Raw genomic sequence first — 27,905 nt, 5'->3', positions numbered from 1 at the left:
GAGCAGGAGAGAGACAGACCCCAGCGCCGGCCCCCTTGGAGGCCAGGCCTGGGGGAATCTTGCCTCTCCCTGCCCCCACCTCTCAGCAGCTCTGGCAGTGGGATTTTAACCGAGATCCCCTGGTTCTCAGCTTGCTGCTCTAACCACTTGGCTACTGCTCCACTCTAGCATTTAACAAGCTACATTAACATGGCACCATCATTTATGCCTGAAATAGCTAATACCAATTTTTAAAGAAGGGCCTAAGAGAACACTGCCACTGTCTGCATGACTTACCGTTTTGCTTGAAGCATCCTGGGGGGACGTAGGCCACATTCTCAAGTGAAAAACTAACAGCCACCCCTAGAAAAATAACCACAGAGTCGGTCTGTCCCATGGAAATCTCTCCACTCACTACCCAGCAGCTGTTACAGCTCAAATGTAGCTTTGGAAAAGGCTGGTGTAGGCCGACAGCTTCCATGAGGAGGTCTGTGAGGTTTCCAAAGCTCTTCGACAAAAGCTGAGCCTTTAAACCTCATCACAGCCTCCCAAGACCGCTGCCGATGTCAAAGACGGTCCTTCTCGCGTGACACAGTTTAAAACGAATGCAGCGACACTTCGATGCGTCCCTGCAGGCTCATGAGCGCAAGCGTTCACAGTGGGTAATGTAGTGAGCTCAAGCACATCATTTAACTTTCCTTCACACAGATTTAGATTTTCACCAGTGCTGCTCTTTTCTTGGGGGGTGGGGGGTGGGGAGAGAGGGAAATTTCTCTTTTGTTGCCGCAGGCCAAAGGTTCCACAGATTCTGCAGTGTTTGCAGCCACTCTCCCCTTTCTCCAACACCTTCACACCCACTGAGCATGTGCACACATTAATGTCAGTTTAGCCAGGGTCTTCTCCTCCAGCCGAGACCCTAGGGAAGCATTCAGGGCTCGTAGCACTATCTTCCCTTGAAGAGGTCTTTCCTCCGTCGCACCTCCTCTAGCACACGGGCTCTGAAATGGTTCCAGTCCTCCTCGCTGCCCTGCTGGAGGCCCAGGGCCTCATGAAGGTCCTGGCAGTGGGTGCGGAGAAAGGGGTTGTACTCCTTCTCTTCCCCGAGAGTGGATGGACACTGGGATAAAGAGAGAGAGAGAGAGAGAGAGAAATTCAGCTTCTAACAGACTGGGTGTTATGGGCTCTTCAGATCTATTACAGCAAAAACCTGAAACAACAGCCGATCAAACTCCCAAAGGGTTGTATAGATTAAATAACAAAAATGTGGCATTGACCCTCAGAAACCTAGGCTTCCACCTACAGAACACTGTTATCGATATAAGAGTTTTGTGTCTGTGGTCTAGTCTCTTTCATAGGGTAAATTTTCCACCTACTCTCTGTGAAATTGTGCTAATTTAAACATAAGTTTCAGAGCATTACTGAGCAGACACTTATTCTCAAGCTACAGCTTAGCATAGATTAACTTAGCTATCATTTGACTGGCTTGATAACCCCTCATTTCAACTGCTGATTTTAACTAACTAACTACTAACATTTCCAAAGCGCTACTAGGGTTACGCAGCGCTGTACAATTTAAACATAGAAGGACAGTCCCTGCTCAAAGAGCTTACAATCTAAAAGACAGGTGTACAATCTAGAGGACAAGTGAACAGTTAATCTGATAGGGTGGATAGATTGGGGCATTCTATATTTCTCGAGCGGTTAGGCGCCGAAGGCAGCATTGAAGAGGTGAGTTTTAAGCAGAGATTTGAAGATGGGTAGGGAGGGGGCATGGCGTATGGGTAAAGGAAGATTGTTCCAGGCATAGGGTGAGGCAAGGCAGAATGAGCGGAGCCTGGAGTTGGCAGTGGTGGAGAAGGGTACTGAGAGAAGGGCTTTGTCCTGTGAGCGGAGGTTGCGGGCGGGAACATAGGGGGAGATGAGGGTGGAGAGGTAGTGAGGAGCCGCAGACCGGGTGCATTTGTAGGTAAGGAGGAGGAGCCTGAATTGTATGCGATATCTGATCGGAAGCCAATGAAGTGATTTGAGGAGAGGGGTGATATGAGTATATTGGTTCTGGCAGAAGATAAGACTTGCGGCAGCGTTCTGAACGGATTGAAGGGGGGATAGATGGCTGAGTGGGAGGCCGGTGAGGAGTAAGTTGCAGTAATCATATTCAACGGGGCCCAATCATTTCACCCATTTCAGGGCTTCATCAGGAACCTCCCAGTTTTAACTATAATTCCAGGGGTATTGATTTGCCTAGCTAGACGTCTCTAGTTGAAATGAGGGGTTATCAATTTCACAGAGAGTAGGTGGAAAATGTACCCTATGAAAGAGACTAGACCACAGACACAAAACTCTTATATAGATAACAGTGTTCTGTAGGTGGAAGCCTAGGTTTCTGAGGGTCAATTCCACATTTTTGTTATTTATTCTATACAACCCTTTGGGAGTTTTGATTGGCTGTTGTTTCAGGGTTTTGCTGTATTAGATTACGGAAGTAGAATCAACAGCCCATACTGTCTATTTAAATAACAATCCAATCTCTTCAGATCTCTATACAATGCTGAAAAAAATATGTGACTCCCCTAGGCCTGGTCTGTATTTTAGCACAATTTATACTCAAAACAGGATTCGATCCAGGGCTTAATTTGTGCCAGAACGAGGTGGAATGGCGTTCTGGCACTTCTTGGCAGCTGGAAGTGATGTCATCGCCAGATTCTCCCTGCCCGCCCCACGTTCCAATTTTTTCTCTCGCCTGTCCCCTCCCCAGCTGGCAATCCAACATCTTTCCTTGCCTCTTAACACCCCAGGTATACCTTTTATTGCTGGAGGCAGCCAGCAGTGAAAAGCGATTCGTGCCAACCTCAGAGCCTTCTCTCTGATGAACTTCCTGTTTCCACAGAGTCAGGAAGTACCAGAGAGAAGGCTCTGTGGTGGGTGCAAGTAGTGCATCTGAATCACTGTTCACTGCCAGCTGCCGTTTTCATCTCCACCCCCCCCCCCCCCCCCCCCACAGGAGGACATTCCAAGCATCCACCACTCTCTCCGTGAAAAAATACTTCCTGACATTTTTCTTGAGTCTGCCCCCCCCCCCCCCCTTCAATCTCATTTCATGTCCTCTCGTTCTACCTCCTTCGCATCTCCGGAAAAAGTTCGTTTGCGGATTAATACTGTTCAAATATTTGAACGTCTGTATCATATCACCCCTGTTCCTCCTTTCCTCCAGGGTGTACATGTTCAGGTCATCAAGTCTCTGCTCATACGTCTCGTAACGCAAATCCCATACCATTCTCGTAGCTTTTCTTTGCACCGCTTCGATTCTTTTTACATCCTTAGCAAGATACAGCCTCCAAAACTGAACACAATACTCCAGGTGGGGCCTCACCAATAACTTATACAGGGGCATTAAAACCTCCTTTCTTCTGCTGGTCACACCTCTCTCTATACAGCCTAGCAACCTTCTAGATACAGCCACCGCCTTGTCACACTGTTTCGTTGCCTTCAGGTCCTCAGGTACTATCACCCCAAGATCCCTCTCCCCATCCGTACATATCAGACTCTCACCGCCTGACACATACGTCTCCCATGGATTTCTACTCCCTAAGTGCATCACTTTACATAAATAAGGAGGAAGAAGCAGAGATAGCCTCATCTGCCCATTCCTGGAGGTCTAAACGAGATCTCATAGGAGCCGGAGGGGCAGTGAGGCGAGAGACTGAAGCACCTTGTGGCAACTCTGACTGCCCCTGCTTAAGTAAATAGGTCTGGTGTAAGAGCAATACAGACTCCAGAGAAAACAAAAATCCCAATACAGCTGAATGCTCTGTCGGTCCCTGAGGCTGTAAAATGGCGACTGTGTTTTGCGCACGATCAGAGGCTGTTCCTCACTGCCAGTCGGCCACGACAAAATGGCACCCATTCCCAAACTCTCCTGCATCGAACTGCGCACCAGCCCTGCCGGAGAGCCTGAAGTCCCCAAATCTGTGCCAAATCTGAAAACCTGCTGCCACTGACCATTTCCTCCACGTCCTGCGTGATTCCTGGCTTGCACGCACTGCAATGCCCAGACACGGACTGGTGGGTCCCAGAGCGGGAACACCATTCACCCCAACTGTCACATGCGCAGCACAACACAGTCCCAAGCGGTGAGTTAGGGTCCCTCCCCTGCACCAAGTAAAACTTACAGCCTTCCCAAGAGGTTCTGAGTCAAACCTTAGTCAGACTTACCACTACTGGCTGCTCCCCTCAAACTCACAGTCTCCACAAGTCATATCCCAGATGAGAAAGGATCAGGACAGACTCTCCAGTAAATTTATTTTCTTCTCCTTTTTTTTTTAAGGTTGTTGTGTTGGAAAAGGAGAGCTCCACAGGAAACAGGGGAGAGGAGAAAGGAGGGAAGACGTAAATTCACAGGGCACCAGAGACAGGGATCTGAAGACCTCCAGATATGACTCTGCAGACTCAAGCCAGCCGCAAAGCTCAACTGGGCACCAATCGACCAACTGGACCATTAGCAAATCACTCAGAATCAGAGACTGAAAGTGTGTACATTCACCTGCTGGAGACAGAAAATACTGAGGAGCTGGACTGGATGCCAAGACAAATGTCTCAGCTCAGTTTTCAGTTCTCTATCTCCACCTGCTGGTTGATGGACACAACTATTCCACAGGTTCTGGAATAGTAGGAAGCTACATAATGGAAGAAAATTTTTGGGTAGTACCAGATTGGTAGGTTATATAAGTAAGGTCCATTCTGGGCATGTTGGAAATGAGTGTTTAGGGTCATTTTTAGTGGATGTATGTTTTAACCTTTTGTTGTAAACCACCTTGAAAACCTTTGGCCACTGAGGCGGTATAAGTTTTAATAAATGAAATTCCCAGTCGGTGTTTTTCCTCTTGGTTGATGCTTAAAACCCTGTATCAGCCGAAGTAAGAGACGCTCACACATCTGTATATGTTCTGTTCTTCTGGGGTTCTTTATGACTTTATGGATGATTTTCCACTTTGGCCTTGGGGTGATCTTGGCAGGATGGCCATTCCTGGTTAGAATCACTGTAGGCTTCCCACCTTTTCTGTTTATAGCCTGTCTGACAGTAGGTGGACGGACGGAGCTCCAAACAGTTAGAAGTGGTCTTCAGATGAAATGTCTTCTGATCATGGTACGGTGAGTTCCAATGGGCTTTTATGGAGCAGACCAAATTTAAAACTTTAAGGACCTTTTTACAGGACAAGATGCCCTGTACAGGTTTACTCTGCAGGGTGATTTATTTGTCTCCAAATTATTTAAGTACCTAATTTTAATTAATCAAGGAGGAAATGAGGCTTCACTTAGTACTTTACACACACTGATTCTGAACGAGCCTTAATCTTTTTACCTTTTCTGCTGCACGAGAAAAGCCTGGCTTCAGTGAAACACAGGTATCATGAGCAGAATGTGTAATTCTGATTATTATACTTGGGGGTTCATAAACTTTTCTCTGCACTAGATATATAGATGGTACTCGTGTCCAATCAGGATAATATTATAAAGCAGTTTCCATGTGTAAAACATGTTTTGCATGCCAAAAAGGGCTTTTATGAAATTGTACATGTGTAAAGGAAATGCATGTTCTTTACTGATCTGTGCACAGGCTTCCCTGGGGGGCGGAGCTTGGCTGCAGCCAAGGCGACCTGAAACGTGCACACAGAGAACATACTCACATCTGCAGCACCGAAAGTGCACATTTGCATGGGAGCACGTGTGCACTACTGCAGCTGGTTCCAGGAGCCAATTTTAGAAGGGCACAAATTTGTCTACGTTGCCTTTAAAAACAATATCAAGAAAATTCCAATTAAAAGGAAATTCCAATTAAGAGTCAAGACTATAAACAAAATATCTTCACACAAACACTTCAAAGCGTTTTCGCAAATGCATTAAAGTGCTCTTTGGTAAAATGAGGTGGAAATAATTATGACTTATTTAACCATTTCTTAATATTATATTGCAGATTAAAATATTTTTTGATGGAGTGCACACCCTGACCCAGGGCAGAAGGCTTGAAACATAATCGAATCGGTGTTGTGAGCTGTGGAATTGTTGTCTTCAAGCTTAAGTATTTTGTACTTTTGTGGTGGTTGAGAAAGAAGATTGTTTTGTATTAGATTGATTAATGAAATAAGGTAAGGACTAATGATTATACTTCAGGTGGGCTGTGAAAACTATGAAATGTAATGAAAAATATATGCTCTCAGCCCTGATAGGATGGTCCTATATCCTATCGATGGTATTTTGAGGATCCTTCTACAGAATGTGTAATTTTGGGGAAAGTGTCTTCAGGTGTTTATAAAACAGGTTTAAAACAGATTTAAAATTTGACATTTACCCTGTCACAAAATGAAGCCCTAAATCCTTCTCCAGCTCATAATACACTATTTCACACCTCACAAACTCTTGGACCCCTTCCATCCCCTACACAGGGCCGGCTGAACCACTGACTAAGGGAGCCAGTGAAAAAGGGAGCCAAAATCCCAGTCTAGCTTCTCTTCCCTCCCCATTGCGCAGGGTCGGTCAAATCCGGTAAGCGGGGTAAGCACCGCAGGGGGGCGCCTGCCTTCAAGGGTGCCGCTGCGGCGCCATACCACGCCGCCCTTGGGGCTTTAAATCTTTTTAATTTACCTCCGTCCCAGCAGCCGCGTCATTTGAAAGCCCTGCCCCGTTTCTAGACTTCCCTCCCTTCGTGAGTTCGTTCCACAGAGTCCCACCTTCTGACGTCATTTCCTTGAGGGTGGGAACTCACGAAGGGAGAGAAGGCTAGAGATGGGGCAGGGCTTTCAAATGACGCGGCTGCTGGGACGGAGGTAAATTAAAAAAGACTTAAACCACGCAGGGAAGAAAAAGGGGAATGTTGGGGGGGAGAAGAAGGTGGGCAGGTGGCTATAAATGGGAGGGAGATGGGGGCGAAGGTGAATCGCTGGACAGGGGCAGGGTGGGAGAAGAGAGAAAGGAGATGCGGGGGGGGGGGGGGAGGGGGCCGCCACGCGCGCCAACTCATAGTCTGCAGGGGGGCGCCAGAGACCCTAGGACCGGCCCTGCCATTGCGTGCCACTCGCGGAGGGTGGTGGAGGACAAGAGACAGACAGAGCTAACAGAATGTTTGTGTGTGTGTGTGTGTGTTGGGGGGGGAGGGGGTCACTGATGCAAAAGTAAGCTCGTCCCTTGAGCTGCCCCTGCAACACATTTCCAAAATTTTGAGGCTGCTGTATTGAGATTTTCTGAACGATGCATTCTGCTCCTGCTTGGTGCCAGATAAACCATCCTGTCTGTCTGCTGGACATGCGCCATCTGACCCTGGCACAGTGTAGCGTTCTGACCTGGCAGCACTAATACTGCCCTCCACAGGGCCTCCTCTTACCGTGCACTTTTTCTCCAGTCGCTGCTGAAACACCCACTGGAACTTCCTCTCCCGTGAGCTGTTCTCTGGCTCCACCACTGCAGCAAAATTTAAATTATCCTCTGCGTACTCATGTCCTGGAAGGGAAGACAGGGCAAAGTAAGATCAAAGATCAGGAAGTTTGGGGCTCAGGAAGTCAGAGGAGTGGTTCTAACCACTCCCAAGGTCATGTGCATTAGAGCCTGGGCAAACAGGGCCAGTGGTGTCGCCACAGCTGGACACAGGCCCACCCAGGATCCCTCCTCTTCCCCCCCAGGTGATTGGGCAACTCTCAACTCTCTTCCTGCCCCCCACCCCTCCGTACCTTTAAAACCTTTTAGGGGTCCTTTTATTAAAGTGCACTGAAAAATGGCAAACGGTAGTGGAGGCGTGGGTTTTGGGTGCGCGCAGATCAATTTTTCAGCGCACCTGTAAAAAACTGTTTTTTTTTAAAAAAAGCTTTTGCCGCAAATGGTTTTGCAGCAAAATAAAAATTGGCGAGTGTCCATTTTGGGTCTGAGATCTTACGGCCAGCCATTGACTTAGCGGTAAGGTCTCTCGCGTTAACCATGTGGTAATCGTTTATGTGCATCAAGTCCCATTTCCCTTTCCCTTTATCCCTTTAGTTGGTTCTCTAAAATTACATAATGTTCTTTATCAAAAATTTGTCTACCTTCCTAGCATGCACAGACCTATCCATAACCACGCCTCTGCCTTTATCTGCTGGTTTGATTACAATTTCCTGATTTCGCACAAGTGTTTTTATAGCCCGATTCTCTTCTCTTGTGAGACTAAAATACCTCCATTTCGTAGTCTTTTCTAATCTTTTAATTCTGGGCGAACACACCGATTAAAGGCAAAAATCAAGGGCATGGCTGAACGTGAACGTGTCCCCTGCTTGAAGTGGACGTCACCTTTAGTCCCACATTGCAGAGCCTGCCAACCATGCTGGTGTCAAGGATTGGAATTGGGGCAGGTCTTTTAGCCTCTGAAGTGGGTTCTGGGAGCCCTAGCACAGGGCTGAAACTGCCTGATTTTCGCTGCGTGCCAGAAAATAAACTATATTTTGTGCCGCGTGTAAAAAATGATCACACAGGCCACATGGTAGCCGGGCAGTAACTCTGAATTGGCATGCGTTGAGCGCTTAAGCGGCTTAGTAAAAGGACCCCTTATTTTTTTGCAGGCAATGACACATACCCGCCACTTGTGCTGGCTCAAAGGTCTTCTTTCTGACCCAACTTTCTGTTTCAACATAAATGAAACCAGGTCAGAGGGAATGTTCTGGGCAGGCACAAGCTGCGGGTATGAGTTGCTGCTTGCCGCTAACAAAAAAACTGAAAGGTTTAAAAGAACGCACTTCCAAAAGCCTTGAAAATTATGTACGACCACCTACACTTCAGAAGAACACTAAAAACTTATTTGTTTAAAAAGGCATACCCTACCAACCCAACATAAAAGCCTGACCGCTGCAACACAACAAAACCAAAATACAGAATGGACACAACACAATTCTTCCACGTACGATGCCCCTATGTGGCTAACCCAAATGAACTTTATCCTATCTCCAGTGGCGTAGTTACGTGAGGCCACGGGGGCCTGAGCTCCCGTAGATTTGGCCCTGGACTCCCCTGCCGACGACCCTCTTGACCCCCCTCCCGCCGCTAACCCTCCCCCGCCGCCGCAGTTGCCTACCTTTGCTGGCGGGGGACCCCAACCTCCGCCAGCCGAGGTCCTCTTCTTCCGGCGCAAGGCTTCGTTCTGTTTCTGTGAGTCTGCCGTCCTGCAGGACGTCAGACTCACAGAAACAGAACGAAGCCTTGCGCCGGAAGAAGAGGACCTCGGCTGGCGGGGGTTGGGTCAGTGCAGTGGTCTGATGTCCTGCACATTGTACGTGCATGATGTCAGACTCACAGAAACAGAACGAAGCCATGCGCCGGAAGAAGAGGACCTCGGCTGGCGGGGGTTGGGCTCCCCCGCCAGCAAAGGTAGGCGACGGTGGGAGGGGGGTCGAGAGGGTCATCGGCGGGGGGGGGGGGGGCAATGTTGTTGTTGGTGGTGGTGGCGGCAGCGGGGGGGGGGGGGGATCGGCAAAGGCAGGGGGGTTGGCGGTGCTGAGGGGGGGGGCTAAAATGTGCCCCTTCACCTCGGGCTCTGGACCCCCCTCCCGCCGAAGTCTGGCTACGCCCCTGCCTATCTCATGTGGCACTGCCACATGAACCTTATCTTATCTCAACATCACTCTGTATTTGTTTACACCGGAGTCTGCAATCGCATATCCAGCACTATGTAAGCCACATTGAGCCTGCAAATAGGTGGGAAAATGTGGGATACAAATGTAACAAATAAATAAATAAATAAATAAATATGGGGGTGGAGGGAAGAGTTGACAGATGTCAGATTGCCTGGGGCAGGGGAGGGAGAGATGCCATGTAAGGGGGGGGGGAGGTTCTTGAACCCACTCACTTTGGGTGTCTGGCTATGCCCCTCTACAGGGCTAAACGTTCCGACACAGGAGCTGTGGATGCCTAGGACCACAATAGTGAGGTACTGCTAGGCGGACACCGTCTCGCACGGACACATTCATAGGGACTGGCCTAATGACTCTGTGACAGGAGTAAGAACTGCTGCTCAGAAGATCTGGCTGGACTAGGCCTCTGCATTTTTGGCATCATTTCAGTTTTAACTTGTGCGTTGAGGCCTGATGTGGTTGACGTCTAGACATAGACATAGACGTCAACCTCCTAAGTGGTTGACGTCTAGACATAGACATAGATGTCAACCTCCTAAGCCTTAAAAAAAATGTGCATTGGTTAGATGCACAATTTTATGTGTACAGTGTACCATAGTGGGCTTTAAACATAAAAGATACACATTATCTGGAAAGGGGGTCTGGGGTGGGCTGGGGCTCAGCCCCAATGTTATCTGGAAAGCATCGAAATTCTGCATCTAGGTTAATGGCCAGATATAGTTTTATGCACTGAACCAGCGACAGGGTCACCATATAAAGAAGCCAAGAGAGAGATACGTCTGGCAAAAGCACAAGCGGAAGAACTAATGGCTAGAAATGTAAGGAGGGGTGACAAAAATTTCTTCAGGTATATTAGTGAAAGGAGAATGACTAAAAAGGGAATTGTGAGACTAAAAGATACTGCGAACCGCTATGTAGATAGTGATGAAGGAAAAGCAAATTTGCTAAATAGATACTTTTGTTCTGTTTTCACAGAAGAAAATCCTGGAGAAGGACCACGATTGACTGACAAAAGTACATATGAAAATGGAGTGGATATAGCACCGTTCACGGAAGAGAGTGTGTATGAACAACTTGTAAAGCTAAAGGTGGACAAAGCCATGGGACCGGACGGGATCCACCCCAGGATATTAAGGGAGCTCAGAGAGGTCCTAGCGGGTCCTCTTAAAGATTTGTTTAATAAATCCTTGCAGACGGGAGAGGTTCCGAGGGACTGGAGAACGGCGGAGGTGGTCCCTCTTCACAAAAGTGGTGATAGGGAAGAAGCTGGAAACTACAGGCCGGTAAGCCTCACTTCGATTATTGGAAAAGTAATTTTCCTGGAAGCCAATAAATTGCAAGATCCCAGACAACATGGTTTTACCAAAGGGAAATCGTGCCAAACGAATCTCATTGAGTTTTTTGATTGGGTGACAGGAGAATAGAATCAGGGACGAACTATGGATGTAATTTACTTAGAGTTCAGCAAAGCTTTTGACACGGTTCTCCACAGGAGGCTTTTAAATAAACTGGATGGGCTGAAGATAGGACCCGAAGTGGTGAACTGGATTAGGAACTGGTTGACGGACAGACGCCAGAGGGTGGTGGTGAATGGAGTTAGCTCGGAGGAGGGAAAGGTGAGTAGTGGTGTGCCTCAAGGATCGGTGCTGGGGCCGATTCTGTTCAATATATTTGTGAGTGACCTTGCCGAAGGGTTAGAAGGTAAAGTTTCCCTATTTGCGGATGATACTAAGATCTGTAACAGAGTGGACACCCGGGAGGGAGTGGAAAACATGAAAAAGGATCTGAGGAAGCTAGAAGAATGGTCTAAGGTTTGGCAATTAAAACTCATTGCAAAGAAATGCAAAGTGATGCACTTAGGGAATAGAAATCCACAGGAGATGTATGTGTTATGTGGGGAGAGTCTGATAGGTACGGACGGAGAGAGGGATCTTGGGGTGATAGTATCTGAGGATTTGAAGGCGACGAAACAGTGTGACAAGGCGGTGGCCGTAGTTAGAAGGACGTTAGGCTGTATAGACAGAGGTGTGACCAGCAGAAGAAAGGGGGTGTTGATGCCCCTGTGTAAGTCGTTGGTGAGGCCCCACCTGGAGTATTGTGTTCAGTTTTGGAGGCCGTATCTTGTTAAGGATGTAAAAAGAATTGAAGCGGTGCAAAGAAAAGCTACGAGAATGGTATGGGATTTGCGTTACAAGACGTATGAGGAGAGACTTGCTGACCTGAACATGTATACCCTGGAGGAAAGGAGAAGCAGGGGTGATATGATACAGACGTTCAAATATTTGAAAGGTATTAATCTGCAAACGAACCTTTTCCGGAGATGCGAAGGCAGTAGAACGAGAGGACATGAAATGAGATTGAAGGAGGGCAGACTCAAGAAAAATGTCAGGAAGTATTTTTTTCATGGAGAGAGTGCTGGATGCTTGGAATGCCCTCCCACGGGAGGTGGTGGAGAGGAAAACGGTAATGGAATTCAAACATGCGTGGGATAAACATAAAGGAATCCTGTTCAGAAGGAAAGGATCCTCAGGAGCTTAACCGAGATTGGATAGCAGAGCCGGTAGTGGGAGGCGGGGCTGGAGGTTGGGAGGCGGGGATAGTGCTGGGCAGACTTATACGGTCTGTGCCAGAGCCGGTGGTTGGGAGGCGGGGCTGGTGGTTGGGAGGCGGGGCTAGTGCTGGGCAGACTTCTACGGTCTGTGCCCTGAAAATGGCAGATACAAATCAAGGTCAGGTATACACATAAAGTAGCACATATGAGTTTATCTTGTTGGGCAGACTGGATGGACCGTACAGGTCTTTCTCTGCCATCATCTACTATGTTACTATACTATGTTACTATAAATGTTTTCTGCCTTGTGAGAGATGTCATGGAAGACTGCATATGTATTTACATTTTCATGGTGAAATTCTTAAATAAATAAGTAATAAAGTGGATTCAGTGCTGCAGCTTTAAATATCAGCACTGCAGACATGAAGGACCCGCTGCTTTATTTCATCTGGCTTCCACCATCGGCTACAGGTTTAACATATTGGTGGCAAAAGATAAATAAATATTCTCAAAGCTTCCTTCTCCATTGCCTCCTTTTCTCCCTTTGATGCTGGCCTGGTGGTTTGTGCCTCTGAACTGCTTCTAACATACAGATCCACACGCACAGGTACCCAAAATCCATTGATATGTGGTGATACATTCACACAGACCCAAATGCTCACAGCTGTGCACACCTGGCCAGAGAAGAGTGTCATCTCCAAGCGACACAACGCCATCCAGAGAAGCCAGCATAGTTGCAGCGGTGCCTTCGAACATCCTCCCTGCAAAAGGACAGAGAACTCACCAGTAACCTTCCAGTAAACTGCCTACTGGTACCCATCACAATAACCGTTTGAACCCAGTTAGAAATGTGTCCTGCACGTCACAATGAACCCATGCTAAGGACACGAGGGTGACATCAGCCAGCTGCCCCCCAACATGCACCAAGTGTACCCACCACAGCCCGAGAGGAAGAGGAGGTCTCCAGAGAAGAGGCAGGCCGGACCGTCTCCAGACTTCCCGTCCAAAACATAGATGGTGTGTCCCACTGTGTGACCTGGTGTGAAGAGCGCCTGGAACTGCAGCTGTCCCACCGTTATATTCTCCTTATCCGAGACCGGGCTGAGGGGAGACACAAAGAAAAAGGAGGTGGGGGGGGGGGGGGTCAGGCTGCACAAAGACTGCTGTAGAGAGACGTACGACACAGACAGACTCACAATTCAGCTCCACACAAATGCAGAACCTGTCTCTGGAATAAAAAGCAGACCGGAATTCCCTTCCCCCCCCCCAATCCTCTTCCCAAAACGCTCCGGCACTCTACTGACTACAACCCAGTGCCATACCAGAGGGTGCTGACTGGTCTGTGACATCACGTGAAAATAAGCAGATAAACAAAGCATTTTTCCATGAACACATGTGTAGCTCAAGGAGCTACTCCCCAGCCCCCCCCTCCAGCTGAGAACCGCAGACCATTCACTTGACAGTGGAGAAAGTGTCCGTCCAGTGGCATACCAAGGGGGGGGGGGGGCAGTGTGGGCGGTCCGCCCCGGGTGCACGCCGCTGGGGGGGGGGGTGCCGCGCGCCTGCCGGCTCTTCGTTTTCATGCTCCCTTTGCCCCGGAACAGGTTACTTCCTGTTCCGGGGCAGAGGGAGCATGAAAACAAAGAGCCGGCAGGCGCGCGGCACCCCCCCCCCCCCAGCGGCGTGCCCCGGGGGGGGGGGGTCTTTTGCCGGGGGGGGGGGGGGTTGCGCTGTTCTGGGGGGGCCCTGCACCCGGGGGGCGGGGCGCATCGGCGATCCACCCCGGGTGTCAGCCTCCTTAGGAATGCCACTCTGTCCGTCACCCAGGCAATCCAAAAATGTACAGGGAGCTGACTAATATCACATATTAAAATGCACTGCTATTCAATCAAGGATAACCTATTGCACTGGATGTCACTCTGTGTCAGAAGGCTGCTCCGGTTGTTACACTGCCTCCAGGGCATGTGCAGTGAACATAAGGATAGTCATACTGAGTCAGACCATTGGTCCATCCGGCCCAGTATCCTGCTTCCAACAGTGGCCAATCCAGGTCACAAGTGCCTGGCAAAAACCCAAATAGTAGCAACATTCCATGTAGAACCCCAAAGAGTAGCAAGATTCTATTCAGAATCTCATATAATAGCAACATTCCATTCAGAATCTCAATGAGTAGCAACATTAGAACCCCAAAGAGTAGTAACATTCTATTCAGAATCTCAAATAGTGGCAACATTCCATTCACAATCTCAATGAGTAGCAACATTCCATGTAGAATCTTAAATAGTAGTAACATTCCATGCTACCAGTCCCAGGGCATGCAGTGGCTTCCCCCATGCTCTTTGGGTGTGTCAGTTCACTGCAGAGGCTTGGCCCTCCTTCACCTAGGTAGACAAGAGGCAACGCTGTGTACACAGAGCTGTACATCAGTGTGACAATATCTAGCTATTGAAAATTAGTGCTTTGATGTCTGAATCCTACTAAAATCCAACCCTCTCCGGGTATCATTTTATTCAGTCTTTGCTCTATCTGTCAGCACTCCACTGACACAAACATACATCAAACACTTTTCTGTATTAATTCTCACTTTCCCACTCTCTTCCCTGCCCCACCATTGGAGTCTCTCCTTTGGTATTCAGTCTTCCCTTGCTTCACTCATACCATTATCCTGCCTCTCGTCACTGTAACGAATAACAATTATTTGACAAATATATTTCTTTGGGTATAAAACCTTTCTGTTCATATCTGCGAGACCCGGAGGACATTTCTCACAGCACATTCTATTCTGTGCTTCACAGTCAGTATTCCACTCACATAATATGGTAACAACTGAAATTTCTCACGATTGATTTTCACATATTTCTTGTGGTTTTTCACATCCTTTACATCAGCAGCCTCTCAGGTGAAAAAGCGAGACGTGCTAATTATTCTCTGAGTTTGCTAATGACAAAAGGACATAGATGTCACAAGATTAATTTCAGATAGCTGAGAAGCTACAAGAAAAGAAGCAGAAAAACAAGAAGGCGACCACGGCCATTCACCAGGGGCAGAGAGGCCTAGAAAAGAGCTGCAGCCCTCTTAAGGAGGGGGATTGAACTTTCTTCCTATTTGGTGTCAGGGAGCTGCAGAGAAATTCAAGCCACCAAACCGTCCATATCTGCCCTGGTATATGATTGGCTGATTGCCACACAGCAGGGCAGAAAGATGGCAACAGGGGAAGTCATGCGGGATGGGGATCATAGCCTTAACTGTAGACAATAACCTCAGTTCAGAGAGAGCTGAGGCCTCTATTCACTGTGTTGGATATGCACACACAGTACAGTACTCACATTTACACACAGCACGGAGAGGTGCTTGCACTATAGTACTCACATTAACACGTAGCACGGAGATGTGCTCACACTGTAGTACTCACATTTACACGCAGCATGGAGAGGTGCTCGCACTATAGTACTCACATTTACACACAGCACGGAGAGGTGCTCGCACTATAGTACTCACATTACACATAGTATGGAGAGGTGCTCACACTATAGAACTCACATTTACATGCAGCACGGAGAGGTGCTCGCACTGTAGTACTCACATTTACATGCAGCACGGAGAGGTGCTCACACTATAGTACTCACATTTACACACAGCACGAAAAGGTGCTTGCACTATAGTACTCATATCTACACACAGCATGGAGAGGTGCTCACACTACAGCACTCACATATACAGCATGCAGTTATGCTTGCATGACAGCACTGAAAACACATTTGAACAGCACTAGCAGGCATACACGCACAGACACACATGGAACGTGATGTAATTTATTCAATGTCAGGAAGTATTTTTTCACGGAGAGAGTAGTGGATGCTTGGAATGCCCTCCCGCGGGAGGTGGTGGAAATGAAAACGGTAACGGAATTCAAACATGCGTGGGATAAGCATAAAGGAATCCTGTGCTGAAGGAATGGATCCTCAGGAGCTTAGTCAAGATCGGGAGGCGGGACTGGTGGTTGGGAGGCGGGGATAGTGCTGGGCAGACTTATACGGTCTGTTCCAGAGCCGGTGGTGGGAGGCGGGACTAGTGGTTGGGAGGCGGGGCTGGTGGTTGGGAGGCGGGGATAGGGCTGGGCAGACTTATATGGTCTGTGCCAGAGCCGGTGGTGGGAAGCGGGACTGGTGGTTGGGAGGCGGGGACAGTGCTGGACAGACTTGTACGGTCTGTGCCAGAGCCGGTGGTTGGGAGGCAGGGCTGGTGGTGGGGAGGTGAGGATAGTGCTGGGCAGACTTATACGGTCTGTGCCTGTGCCAGAGCCGGTGGTTGGGAGGTGGGGCTGGTGGTTGGGAGGCGGGGATAGTGCTGGGCAGACTTATACGGTCTGTGCCCTAAAGAGCACAGGTACAAATCAAAGTAGGGTATACACAAAAAGCAGCAAATATGAGTTATCTTGTTGGGCAGACTGGATGAACCGTGCAGGTCTTTTTCTGCCGTCATCTACTATGTTACTATGTTACAATGATAATATTGCTAGTGAAAGCATTACATAGTTTACAATACAAAACTCCAATTATAAGACAAATTCAGTACAGACAATATCACACACATAATAGACAGCCTCTGTTTCTTGAAGCTTATAATCTAAGACAGCTATGCGGAGCTAAAATGGAGTGACCGGCTGCAAGGAGGGAGGCCTCTATATGACTAAACAGCCTGTGAAAGGGAAGGAGGGGCAGGAGATTGGTAAGTTCTCTTCTGGAACTCATTGCTGGAGGATGTGGTAAAAGGAGTTAATGTAGCTGGGTTTAAAAAAGCTTTGGACAAGTTCCTGGAGGGAAGTCCATAACCGTTATTAAGGTAGACCTGAGGGCAGGGGCGTAGCCAGGCAACAGATTTTGGGTGGGCCTAGGCAAGAATTGGGTGGCACCAAGTGTTCTCCCCCCCCCCCCCCCCAAAAAAAAAATATCTCAGCTGGTGGGAAAACACTTCTTTCCACCTTGGCAGTCTGCAGCAGGCATGCGCTGAAAACTGAGCATGCGCAGGTGCCGGTATTGTGGAGAGTTGCGTTTTCGTTACCATCAGGAGGAAGTCTTCAGCTGGCAGAGCTTGAGATCCCCACCAGCTACCGCTAAATGTGTGGTACTGTTGGGTGGGCCTGAGCCGTAAGTGGGTGGGCCCCGGCCCACCTGTGGCTACGCCACTGCCTGAGGGAAGCCACTACTTATCTCTGGGATTGGTAATATAGAATCCTGCCACTCTCTGGGATTCTGCCAGATACTTGTAACCTGGATTGGACACTGTTGGAAACAGAATGTTGGAAAAGAGGCCAGATGGACCTTCTGGTCTGACTCAATGTGGCTATTTTTTTTTTTAATTTCTATCAAGTAATGCCATGTTTAGATCCACAATGAGAAAGGATGCTCGCACCACAGCACTCACTTACAGAAGCAGCATATGGAATGCACACGAGGGATATTTGCACTAGAGCAGCCACAGGTACACAAAGCACAGAGGAATGCTCACACTGTGGTAGTCACACATATAGACTGCACGCATATTCAGTACCTGCAGATCCCCTGCAAGATTACAAGACCATCCTCAACATGTCCACTTACTTTGGGATTTATAGCGTGCCTTAAATCAGTGGAGGAGTGGCCTAGTGGTTAGGGTGGTGGACTTTGGTCCCGGGGAACTGAGTTCGATTCCCACTTCAGGCACAGGCAGCTCCTTGTGACTCTGGGCAAGTCACTTAACCCTCCATTGCCCCATGTAAAGCCGCATTGAGCCTGCCATGAGTGGAAAGCGCAGGGTACAAATGTAACAAAAATAAAAGATACTATTGGAGATTCTACATGGAATGTTGCTACTATTGGAGATTCTACATGGAATGTTGCTATTCCACTAGCAACATTCCATGTAGAAAGCTGCACAGGCTTCTGTTCTGTGAGTCTGATGTCCTGCACGTACGTGCAGGACGTCAGACTCACAGAAGCAGAAGCCTGCGCGGCCACATTGGTGATCTGCAAGGGCCGACTTCTACATGGATGTTGCTAGTGGGACTCTGGGCAAGTCACTTAACCCTCCATTGCCCCATGGTAAGCCGCATTGAGCCTGCCATGAGTGGGAAAGCGCAGGGTACAAATGTAACAAAATAAAATAGATACTATTGGAGATTCTACATGGAATGTTGCTACTATTGGAGATTCTACATGGAATGTTGCTATTCCACTAGCAACATTCCATGTAGAAGCCTGCCGCGGCCACATTGGTGATCTGCAAAGGCCGACTTCTACATGGAATGTTGCTAGTGGTACTCTGGGCAAGTCACTTAACTCGCCATTGCCCCATGTAAGCCGCATTGAGCCTGCCATGAGGTGGGGAAAACGCGGGGGTAACAAATGTAACAAAAATAAAATAGATACTATTGGAGATTCTACATGGAATGTTGCTACTATTGGAGATTCTACATGGAATGTTGCTATTCCACTAGCAATATTCCATGTAGAAACGCTGCACAGGCTTCTGTTTCTGTGAGTCTGACGTCCTGCACGTACGTGCAGGACGTCAGACTCACAGAAGCAGAAGCCCTGCGCGGCCACATTGGTGATCTGCAAGGGCCGACTTCTACATGGAATGTTGCTAGTGGGACTCTGGGCAAGTCACTTACCCTCCATTGCCCCATGTAAGCCGCATTGAGCCTGCCATGAGTGGGAAAAGCGTGGGGTACAAATGTAACAAACAACAAAAAATTTGCAAACAGATTTCAATGGAATCAAAATGCCTTGGATGGGCAGGAATCCTTTGGTGACACTGTGGCTGAAGGATGTCACTCAAACTTTTCTCACGAGGCCACATGACAACCCCCGTGTGCGATTTCTGAGTGACTACAGGATGCGTGCCATGAAAGTAAACGGCATACATCCTAAAGACCCAGTAACGTGCAGGGACAGCGGGATACCCTAGGTCAAAAAGCACGACAGTACGACAAGAAATGAGTACATGTCATTCACAGGGCGACACCACTCTTATCTCACACGTACTTACTCTGTGAGCTCCGGGATGCTGTCGCAGGAGCTTCCGTACACCCGGCAGGACTTGTACAACCGCTTTAAGGCTTTGTTCCCTCCACTGTGATCCCTGGAAACAGCAAAAAACCTGCATGAATTAAATCTGCACCTGACGGACACTCCACACTAGAGATGTCCACGCTGGACAGTGTTTCTTTTACTAAAACTACTCCTAATTTCCACGCTCAGGCCTCATTTTCTTCTACAGAAACGTGTTTTACAGCCGCTGCTTTGCACCCACTAAAGTACTGCACCCTCGCAGAACATGAGCTCATAACACTGTAACATACATAGTAACATAGTAGATGACAGCAGAAAAGACCTGCACGGTCTATCCAGTCTGCCCAAGAAGATAAATTCATATGTGCTACTTTTTATTTGTACTGTCCTCTTCAGTGCACAGACCGTATAAGTCTGGCCAGCCCTATCCCCCGCTCCCAACCACCAACCCCACCTCCCACCACCACTCTGGCACAGACTGTATAAGTCTGGCCCAGCACTATCCTCGCCTCCCAACTACCAGTCCACCTCCCACCACCAGCTCTGGCACAGACCGTATAAGTCTGCCCCCAGCACTATCCCTGCCTCCCACCACGGCTCTGGCACAGACCGTATAAGTCTGCCCAGCACTAGCCCCGCCTCCCAACCACCAGCTCTGCAGACCCAAGCCCACTGCTCATGACACAATTTTATAGACAATCTTTCTAATCATACTGATGATCAGTACTTTACTGAGAGTCAACCTGTTCCTCACACGTGACATCTAAGCTAATGGAGCTTCTGTAGTTCCAGTGGTGACTTTGGTACCTGGACCCTAAGAAGACACCTGTCGGTATATGGCTGGTCACCACCAGCCCTGGCTTTAACCGTGCAAATCATGCACACTTTATACAATTTAACTTCAGATCCCTGGTGGCAACAGAGAGAGAGAAGGGGAAGCCTGGGGGAATGCAAAAGGGAGGCGAGGAGGAGAAAAAAGGAAAGGACAAAGCAGGGAGCAGTATGAGAGCAGACCTGAATGGATAAGGGGGGGGGGGTGGGGAGTGACCCACACACTACCCTCAGCTACTTGGAGGAGTACTGAAAGCTGAGTACAGTGGGCTGAAACCTGGGGGAACTAGATCAATTTCCACTGCAGCTCCTTGTGACCTTGGGTAAGTCACTTGAACCCTCCATAACCCCAGGTACAAAATGTAGATTGTGAACCCAGTAGGCACAGAGAAAGTACCTGCTTATAATTTATTTATTTACAATAACTTAACCCTCCATTGCCTCAGGTACAAACTTAGATTGTGAGCCCTCCTGGGTCAGAGAAATCCAGAGTACCTGAATGTAACTCACCTTGAGCTACTACTGAAAAAGGTGAGCAAAATCTAAATAAATATTTGAGATTCTACATGGAATGCTGGTACTATTTGAGATTCTGTTGCTACTATTGAAGATTCTACATGGAATGTTGCCACTTTTTGAGATTCCGGAATGTTGCTACTATTTGAGATTCTAGATGGAATGTTGCTAGTGGAGGAGTGGCCTAGTGGTTAGAGCACGGTCTTGCAATCCAGAGGTGGCCAGTTCAAATCCCACCACTGCTCCTTGTGATCTTGGGCAAGTCACTTAACCCTCCATTGCCTCAGGTACAAACTTAGATTGTGAGCCCTCCTGGGACAGAGAAATATCCAGAGTACCTGAATGTAACTCACCTTGAGCTACTACTGAAAGAGGTGTGAGCAAAATCTAAATAAATACTTGAGATTCTACATGGAATGCTGGTACTATTTGAGATTCTGTTGCTACTATTGAAGATTCTACATGGAATGCTGGTACTATTTGAGATTCCAGATGGACTGTTGCTAGTGGAGGAGTGGCTAGAACACCAGTCTTGCAATCCAGAGGTGGCCAGTTCAAATCCCACTGCTGCTCCTTGTGATCTTCGGCAAGTCACTTAACCCTCTATTGCCTCAGGTACAAACTTAGATTGTGAGCCCTCCTGGGACAGAGAAATATCCAGAGTACCTGAATGTAACTCACCTTGAGCTACTGCTGAAAAAAGGGGTGAGCAAAATCCAAATAAAGAAATAAAATAAATAATAATAATAACTTGATATACTGCAAGGGCCATTGCTAGTTTCTATGTGGTTTACAATACAAAACGATAAATGAGAAGAGAAGGAAAGGGAGGGAGAGCAGAGATGGAAGGGAAGAGGGATTCTGGGAAGGCTAAGAGGAAAAAAAAAAAGCAGCTTAGATTTTAGGGAAGGCCAGGGCGAATAGATGTGTTTTGAGTGCAGTCTTGAAATTTGTGTAAAAGGGTTCCAGACGGAAGGGAGTTCCAGAATTTGGGTCCAGCAAGGCTAATGGCAGAAACGCAAATAGTTTCGAGATGAAGGACAGACAGGGATGGGAGCGCAAGCTGACCCGAGTCAAGGGAACAGAGGGCACGGGGAAGAACACACAGGATAAACAGGTGAAGCCAATAATCAGTGACAAGAGTGAAATGGCCCTTGAAGACAAATTTCTTTTCTGTAAAAGCTCTCAACATGTTCTAAGTGTCATTATAACTGCTTAATAAAAATGATTGAAACATAAATTGTATTCATGAGGTCATGGGAAGCCAGTGTATATGATCAAAAGGTTTAGATTTGTGAAGTTGGCAAATAGCAGTAGATTGCACAAGTTGGAGATGTTTAAGGGTGTAGAGCGGCAGACCAACGAAGAGTGAACTGCAATAATCAAGGCGAGTGATGATTAAGCTCAGAAGGAGAGAGCAGACTGGACAGATGTAGTGAAGGGCAAACAAAGCGGTACAGAGAATGGAATCTATGTGAGGCTTAAATGAAAAGCGAGATTTGAAGGTGATGTCAAGATTTTTGACAGTTTAATTAAAATGGAGGGGATGGTTATCAATAAGGTGGGCACATAGGGGTTTTTTAAATACCAGCTGTGGGGGAGGAATCAAGATGGCGGCCTGACTTGTGTGGCGTTCGTTTGGAGAGAATTTGTGGTTCATCCTTTTTTACCTTTTCTACATACTTTTTACTATATGTTGTACACTAAGAGGAAAGGGGCGGTGAAAGGTCGACTGCCGCTGACCAGAACTTCGTCCCCGATCCGACAAACCCTCCACAGATATGCAGCAAGTCTTCCACCAGATACTGGATTGTTGAGCCCTGATGTCAGAGCTGACAGAGGAGCAACGGCACTACTAGGGACCGAATCCACCACCATGTCCTGCAAGGAACTTGAGAGGTTTAGAGGAAAGCCTAGAGGAATCGGAAGTCGGTGTCCTCAAAGCCTTGGTCGGCAGATCTTTACCCCAAACCGCAGAGGAGGTGAACGCGGAGTTAAAGACTCCCGTGGTGGCTACATTAGAGCCTATTTGGACAGCGATACAAGCATTGACTACAACAGTTACTAAGGCAGCCCAAGATACGTCTCTCCTTGTGAGTAATGTTGAACTTTTAACTTTACATTAACTCATAGGATGTGGAAAAATCTTTTCAAATAATCTGTTTACACAATACACTTCTTCCCACTGAAATGGAAATGATACGATGAATGGTATTGCCTATATCTTAAACAATCCACCATCTGAAGGAGGAGGAAAAAGAGCCTCACAGAGCCCCTAGACTAAGGTAACGTCTATCGGAGCTTAAACGGATGCAAAAGCTATCCTCTGTTCATCATAGGCTCAGAAAAAACCTCCAAAAAACTTGTTAGTTATTGAAAGAACACTTATCTTTCACGCTGGAGATTAGATCTCGTCCCCTTCTGCCACACCAAGCCAACAGTGGCCAGCGTTTCGAAAAAACTGCTTCAGGGTCTTGGTGGCGCAAGTTTGGGACAATCTATCTCAGAGTTGCAGTACTCACGAATCACGAATGAACTTTTAACTTTGACTACAGATAAAGTTAAACAAGAATCATTTAACCAAGTTTCACAACTGCAATCAGAGGTTTCAAATTTCAAATCAACTTCCGAAGCCTTGGTTAAAGACAAAATTATTACATCTCGAAAAAGTGAACACATAGAAAACTTTAACAGACGTTTAAACTTAAGAATCTTGAATTTTCCGATGATATTCTTTCAAAAATATTTAGTAGGTATTCTTCAATATCCCTCCGCGGCTATTCCTCCATTAAACAAAGTTTATTATCTTCCTTTGCCTTTACAAGCGGGAAAGGGACCTGAGTTTACTGAGTGTTTGCCTTCAGTTAATGATCCTGAATTGGGAATTCAAGATATTTCAGCTTTACTTGAAGAATCAATATTGGAAGTGAAAATACGTCGAACTTTAATAGTATCGTTTGTATTTGAACAGGATTTAAGCTCAGTTTTGAAGTTATACTTTAAGAATTCGTCAAAGATTTTTTGTGGTTCTAGAATATGGATACCCGGATGTTACTAAGATAACACAAGATAGAAGGAAAATGTTTCTGGCTCTCAGGGAAGAGACTAAGGCTTTAGGAGCGTCATTCTTATTAGCATATCCGTGTAAATGCCTTATAAGATTCATGGGCAATAAATATGTATTTTTCGAGCCAGAACAACTTCGAACTTTTCTGGAGACGAAAAAAGTGACCAAATAGACTCTATGTATGAATGTTAACTGATTAAATAATTGAAAAAGATGGAAACTTCAGGCTAGACATATTCTTTAATGTTCTCTTTTTCTTTAAACTTGATCTCCTCATCTAATATACCCCTCCCCCTTTTTTCCTCTCATTATTGTGGTCTAAGAAAGAGAGCATATAATCATTTAATAATGTATAATTTTTCTTAGTACGATTTTTCTTTGTATTGCAACTTGCAAGTTAATCTTATAATGTTAAATAAATATTAATAAACAAATATAACGTAAGTGACAAGTGAGAGAACGCTTGGATCGCCTTCGTGCTTCCTTACTGAGTTAGATTCCAACTATACCCGCAGTAAAAATAAACATGTTTTTCCAGAAATGTTAAAGGTTAAACATCAGACAGCAGCCCTTGAGACTGAAAGAATAGCTTATTATATGGATATAACCAAAAGTTCCTTTTTTTGAAGGTGCTAATAAATCTCCTAAACTACTCTCTTGGTAGCTACATCGCACAAGAATCAAGAGATGTGTAGGGGGAAAAGAAAATTCCCCTACACTTTGGTAACTTTTGCAATGGAGATGGACAGGGACACTGTCCTTAGACTCTCTCTGAGACATTTGGACTCCCGATTTTGGGTTCAAAGATTAGAGTTTTTCCTGACCTGGCTCATGAGATTCAACAGAGACGTAGGAGGTTCTTATCCTTATGTCCTCGTGTAACTGCTATAGGAGCAGATTTTCTCTTAAGATTTCCATGTGTGTGTAGAATAAAATTTCAGTCTAAGCAATTTCAATTTTTTGACCCAAAACAATTGGAAGACTTTTTATTAAGCAGAGAAGAGGTTGATGTACAAGTTTAATCACATGTGCAACACTGTATAGCAGATTAGAGTTACCCGCTGGAATTAAGCTGTTCTTTTTGATTTAACTATTTGTGTGCTTAATGTTTAAGTATGGAGATTTATTTCTATGTCTTTCATCGATTACCTTAACTTGTGGTCGTTAGTTTGGAATAATACTGTGCATTGTATATTTGCTTATTTTATTTGAATGTTTAATTTCAGTTTGGTGTATTATCACTCATAAGTATATATTATGAATGTTAAAATAAATAAAGAATTAAAAAAAATTCCCTTCTGCTGCTGTAACATCTACTACTTAGAATATTTTGGGTTACCCTTTCTTCCTTTTTTCAGGAGTTATAATCCTCAAGTTCTTCATCCACAACAAATTTATTTATTTATTTGTTACATTTGTATCCCACATTTTCCCACCTATTTGCAGGCTCAATGTGGCTTACATAATAACCGTGATGGTGATCGCCAGTTCCGGTATAGCAGATACAGAGTGACAATGTAGAAGGTTCGTGTAGGATAAACACATCAGGGAATAAGGAGGAAGGGTTGAATTGTGATCAGTTCGAGTCTTAGTTTCGTTGTGTTGCGGGATCGAGGCATTTAAGTTGGGTCATCAGGATATGCCTTTTTAAATAAGTTAGTTTTTAGTGATTTCCGAAAGTTTGATAGGTCGTGTGTTGTTTTCAAGGTGTTTGGTAGTGCGTTCCATAGTTGCGTGCTTATAAAGGAGAAGCTGGATACATAGGTTGTACTCCTCTGCAAAAAGACGCTAAGAAAAGCACAATGGACCTAACTAATTATCGACCAGTTGCATCTATTCCGCTCATAACCAAAATAATGGAGGGCATAGTTACGAAACAATTCACTGATTATCTAACTAAATACTCAATTCTACATGAGTCACAATCAGGATTTCGATCAAATCATAGCACCGAAACTTTACTAGTGGCGGCAATGAACTCATTCAAAAAAACAATTGCTACTGGTAAGAACATACTCGTATTACAATTTGACATGTCAAGCGCCTTCGACATGGTTGATCATGGAATACTACTTCATATACTAGAATACTTCGGAGTTGGAGGCCCAGTCCTCAATTGGTTCGAGGGGTTCCTCACCACCAGATCCTACCAAGTAATAACAGACGCCGAAAGATCACCTCCATGGATACCAGAATGCAGAGTTCCTCAAGGATCCTCCCTCTCACCAACCATCTTCAACCTAATGATGATACCTCTAGCCAAAACTTTTAGCTGATCAAAACCTTAACCCTTACATATATGCAGACGATGTCACGATCTACATCCCGTTCAAACACAATCTAAACGAAATCACCAACGAGATCAACCAAAGCTTCAGAACCTTGCATAGCTGGGCAGATTCATTCCAGCTAAAACTCAACACAGAAAAAACTCAATGCCTAGTACTCACTTTTCAATACAACACAACAATTACTCCTCTATAACCACACCATACTGCACCCTTCCTATATCAGAAAACCTGAAGATTCTTGGAGTTACCATCGACCGAAACCTCACTCTCGATACCCACGTGAAGAACACGACAAAAAGATGTTCTACTCGATGTGAAAACTCAAAAGAGTTAAGCCTTTCTTCCCGAGAAACATTTTCCGTACCTTGGTACAATCTATGGTAATTAGTCACCTGGATTACTGTAACACTCTGTATGCTGGCTGCAAAGAACAGACTATTAAGAAACTCCAAACAGCCCAAAATACTGCAGCCAGACTCATATTTGGAAAGACCAAATACGAAAGTGCGAAACCCTTAAGAGAGATACTTCACTGGCTTCCACTCAAGGAACGTATCGAATTCAAGATCTGCACAATCGTACACAAGATCATTCATGCAGATGCCCCACTGTACATGTTCAACCTTGTGGACCTACCGCCCAGAAATGCCAAGAGATCAGCCCGCAAATTCCTCAATCTGAACTTCCTCAGCTGTAAAGGACTTAAATATAAGCAGGCATACACCACTACCTTCTCCTACAGAAGTACACAGATATGGAATGGGTTACCCCCAGCCCTAAAAACTATGGACAATCTAAGCAACTTTCGCAAATCCCTGAAGACACATCTCTTCAACAGAGCCTACAAAAAGAACCCATAAAGACACAAATCACCTCCTAAACTATCCTAATACCATCTTCTCTAATTCCTCATCCATCTTCTGCACACTTTTGATTGTATCCAATATCCTGTCATGACTTTGTCATAACAACACTCTGTAAGCCACATTGAGCCTGCAAATAGGTGGGAAAATGTGGGGTACAAATGCAATAAATAATAATAATAAATAATTTAATTCTTTTGAAGCTTGGGTGATGGAGGTTTAGGTATGTGCGTGTTGATCTTGTGGTGTTTCTGGCTGGAAGGTCAATGAGGCGCTGTGATTTGAATGCAGGGGGACCGGTGGCAGACGGAGGGGGGCTGTTGACGTAGCTGAGGGCAGGTGGGTAAGACCGGGGACTGTGGCGCCGGGCCCCCCTTGGAGGCCCAGGCACGGGGAATTTTCTCCCCCCGGCTCCCCCCCCCCCTCTCGGCGGCCTCGGTAAGGGCTCAGGTAGTAAATAGCCATGTGCCACTTTTAATTTTACCACGCGGCCATTTACTGCCCCCATTAAAAAAGCTCTTTTTCCTAGCCGCGGTAAAAAAATGGCCCAGCGTACGCCAGTTTCACGCACTCACACTACCACAGGTCACTTTTTACCGCAGCTTAGTAAAAGGACTCCTTCATGCAGACATTTCTCCCAGCTTTGAGTCACGAATCTGATTGCTCTCCAGTATTTGGCTGAATGTGGCCAGCAGGGGAGCAGGTGGCTCTCCTTTCAAACTGGCTGTACTGGTTTGTGTGGCTAGAGAGGAACTGGCAGGGGGATGCTGTGTCATTGCTCCAGATAAAAGCCATTTGGTCCCTGCCAGCTCTCACATGCTTAGAGCACAAGCATCCTGCAGAAAACCGCCAACTGCAAGACCCAACCACAAAAGATAAAACCCCCAAGCCCTTTCTCTGAGGACATTGGGGGGGGGGGGGTGAAGTCTCCTCCTTGCGGCTGCCCTGGCCCTCTCTCTGGCATGAAGAGATTAGAGGAAGCTGGCACAAAGCATGGACCAAGTGACTGCAGAGGCTGGACACGCCTTCCCCTTCTCAGAAAACAGCAGCCCTAGCTGCAAAATATTTTTCAGCCAGCCAGTTACTACCTCCAAGAACTCATCTTGTTTATTTA

The 27,905-nt window shown here is 46.5% G+C and overlaps 1 protein-coding gene across 1 annotated transcript; it reads right to left on the bottom strand.

Annotated features, from left to right (window-relative positions):
* Positions 1-27,586, bottom strand: LOC115475148 (probable hydrolase PNKD). Its single transcript, XM_030210888.1, has 6 exons — positions 27,444-27,586; positions 19,201-19,293; positions 13,109-13,272; positions 12,846-12,932; positions 7,355-7,470; positions 1-1,096 (listed from the first exon to the last, which is right to left on the bottom strand). Exons 1-6 carry the CDS (start codon positions 27,584-27,586, stop codon positions 923-925), a joined length of 777 nt encoding a protein of 258 aa, XP_030066748.1. The 3' UTR covers positions 1-922.
* Between the last annotated feature and the right edge of the window lie 319 nt (positions 27,587-27,905).

This window comes from Microcaecilia unicolor, chromosome 7 (assembly GCF_901765095.1).
Source record: "Microcaecilia unicolor chromosome 7, aMicUni1.1, whole genome shotgun sequence".
NCBI classification, from domain to species: Eukaryota; Metazoa; Chordata; class Amphibia; order Gymnophiona; family Siphonopidae; genus Microcaecilia; species Microcaecilia unicolor.
Note: the sequence above shows the minus strand (reverse complement) of the source record. Positions and strands in the feature narration are given on the sequence as shown.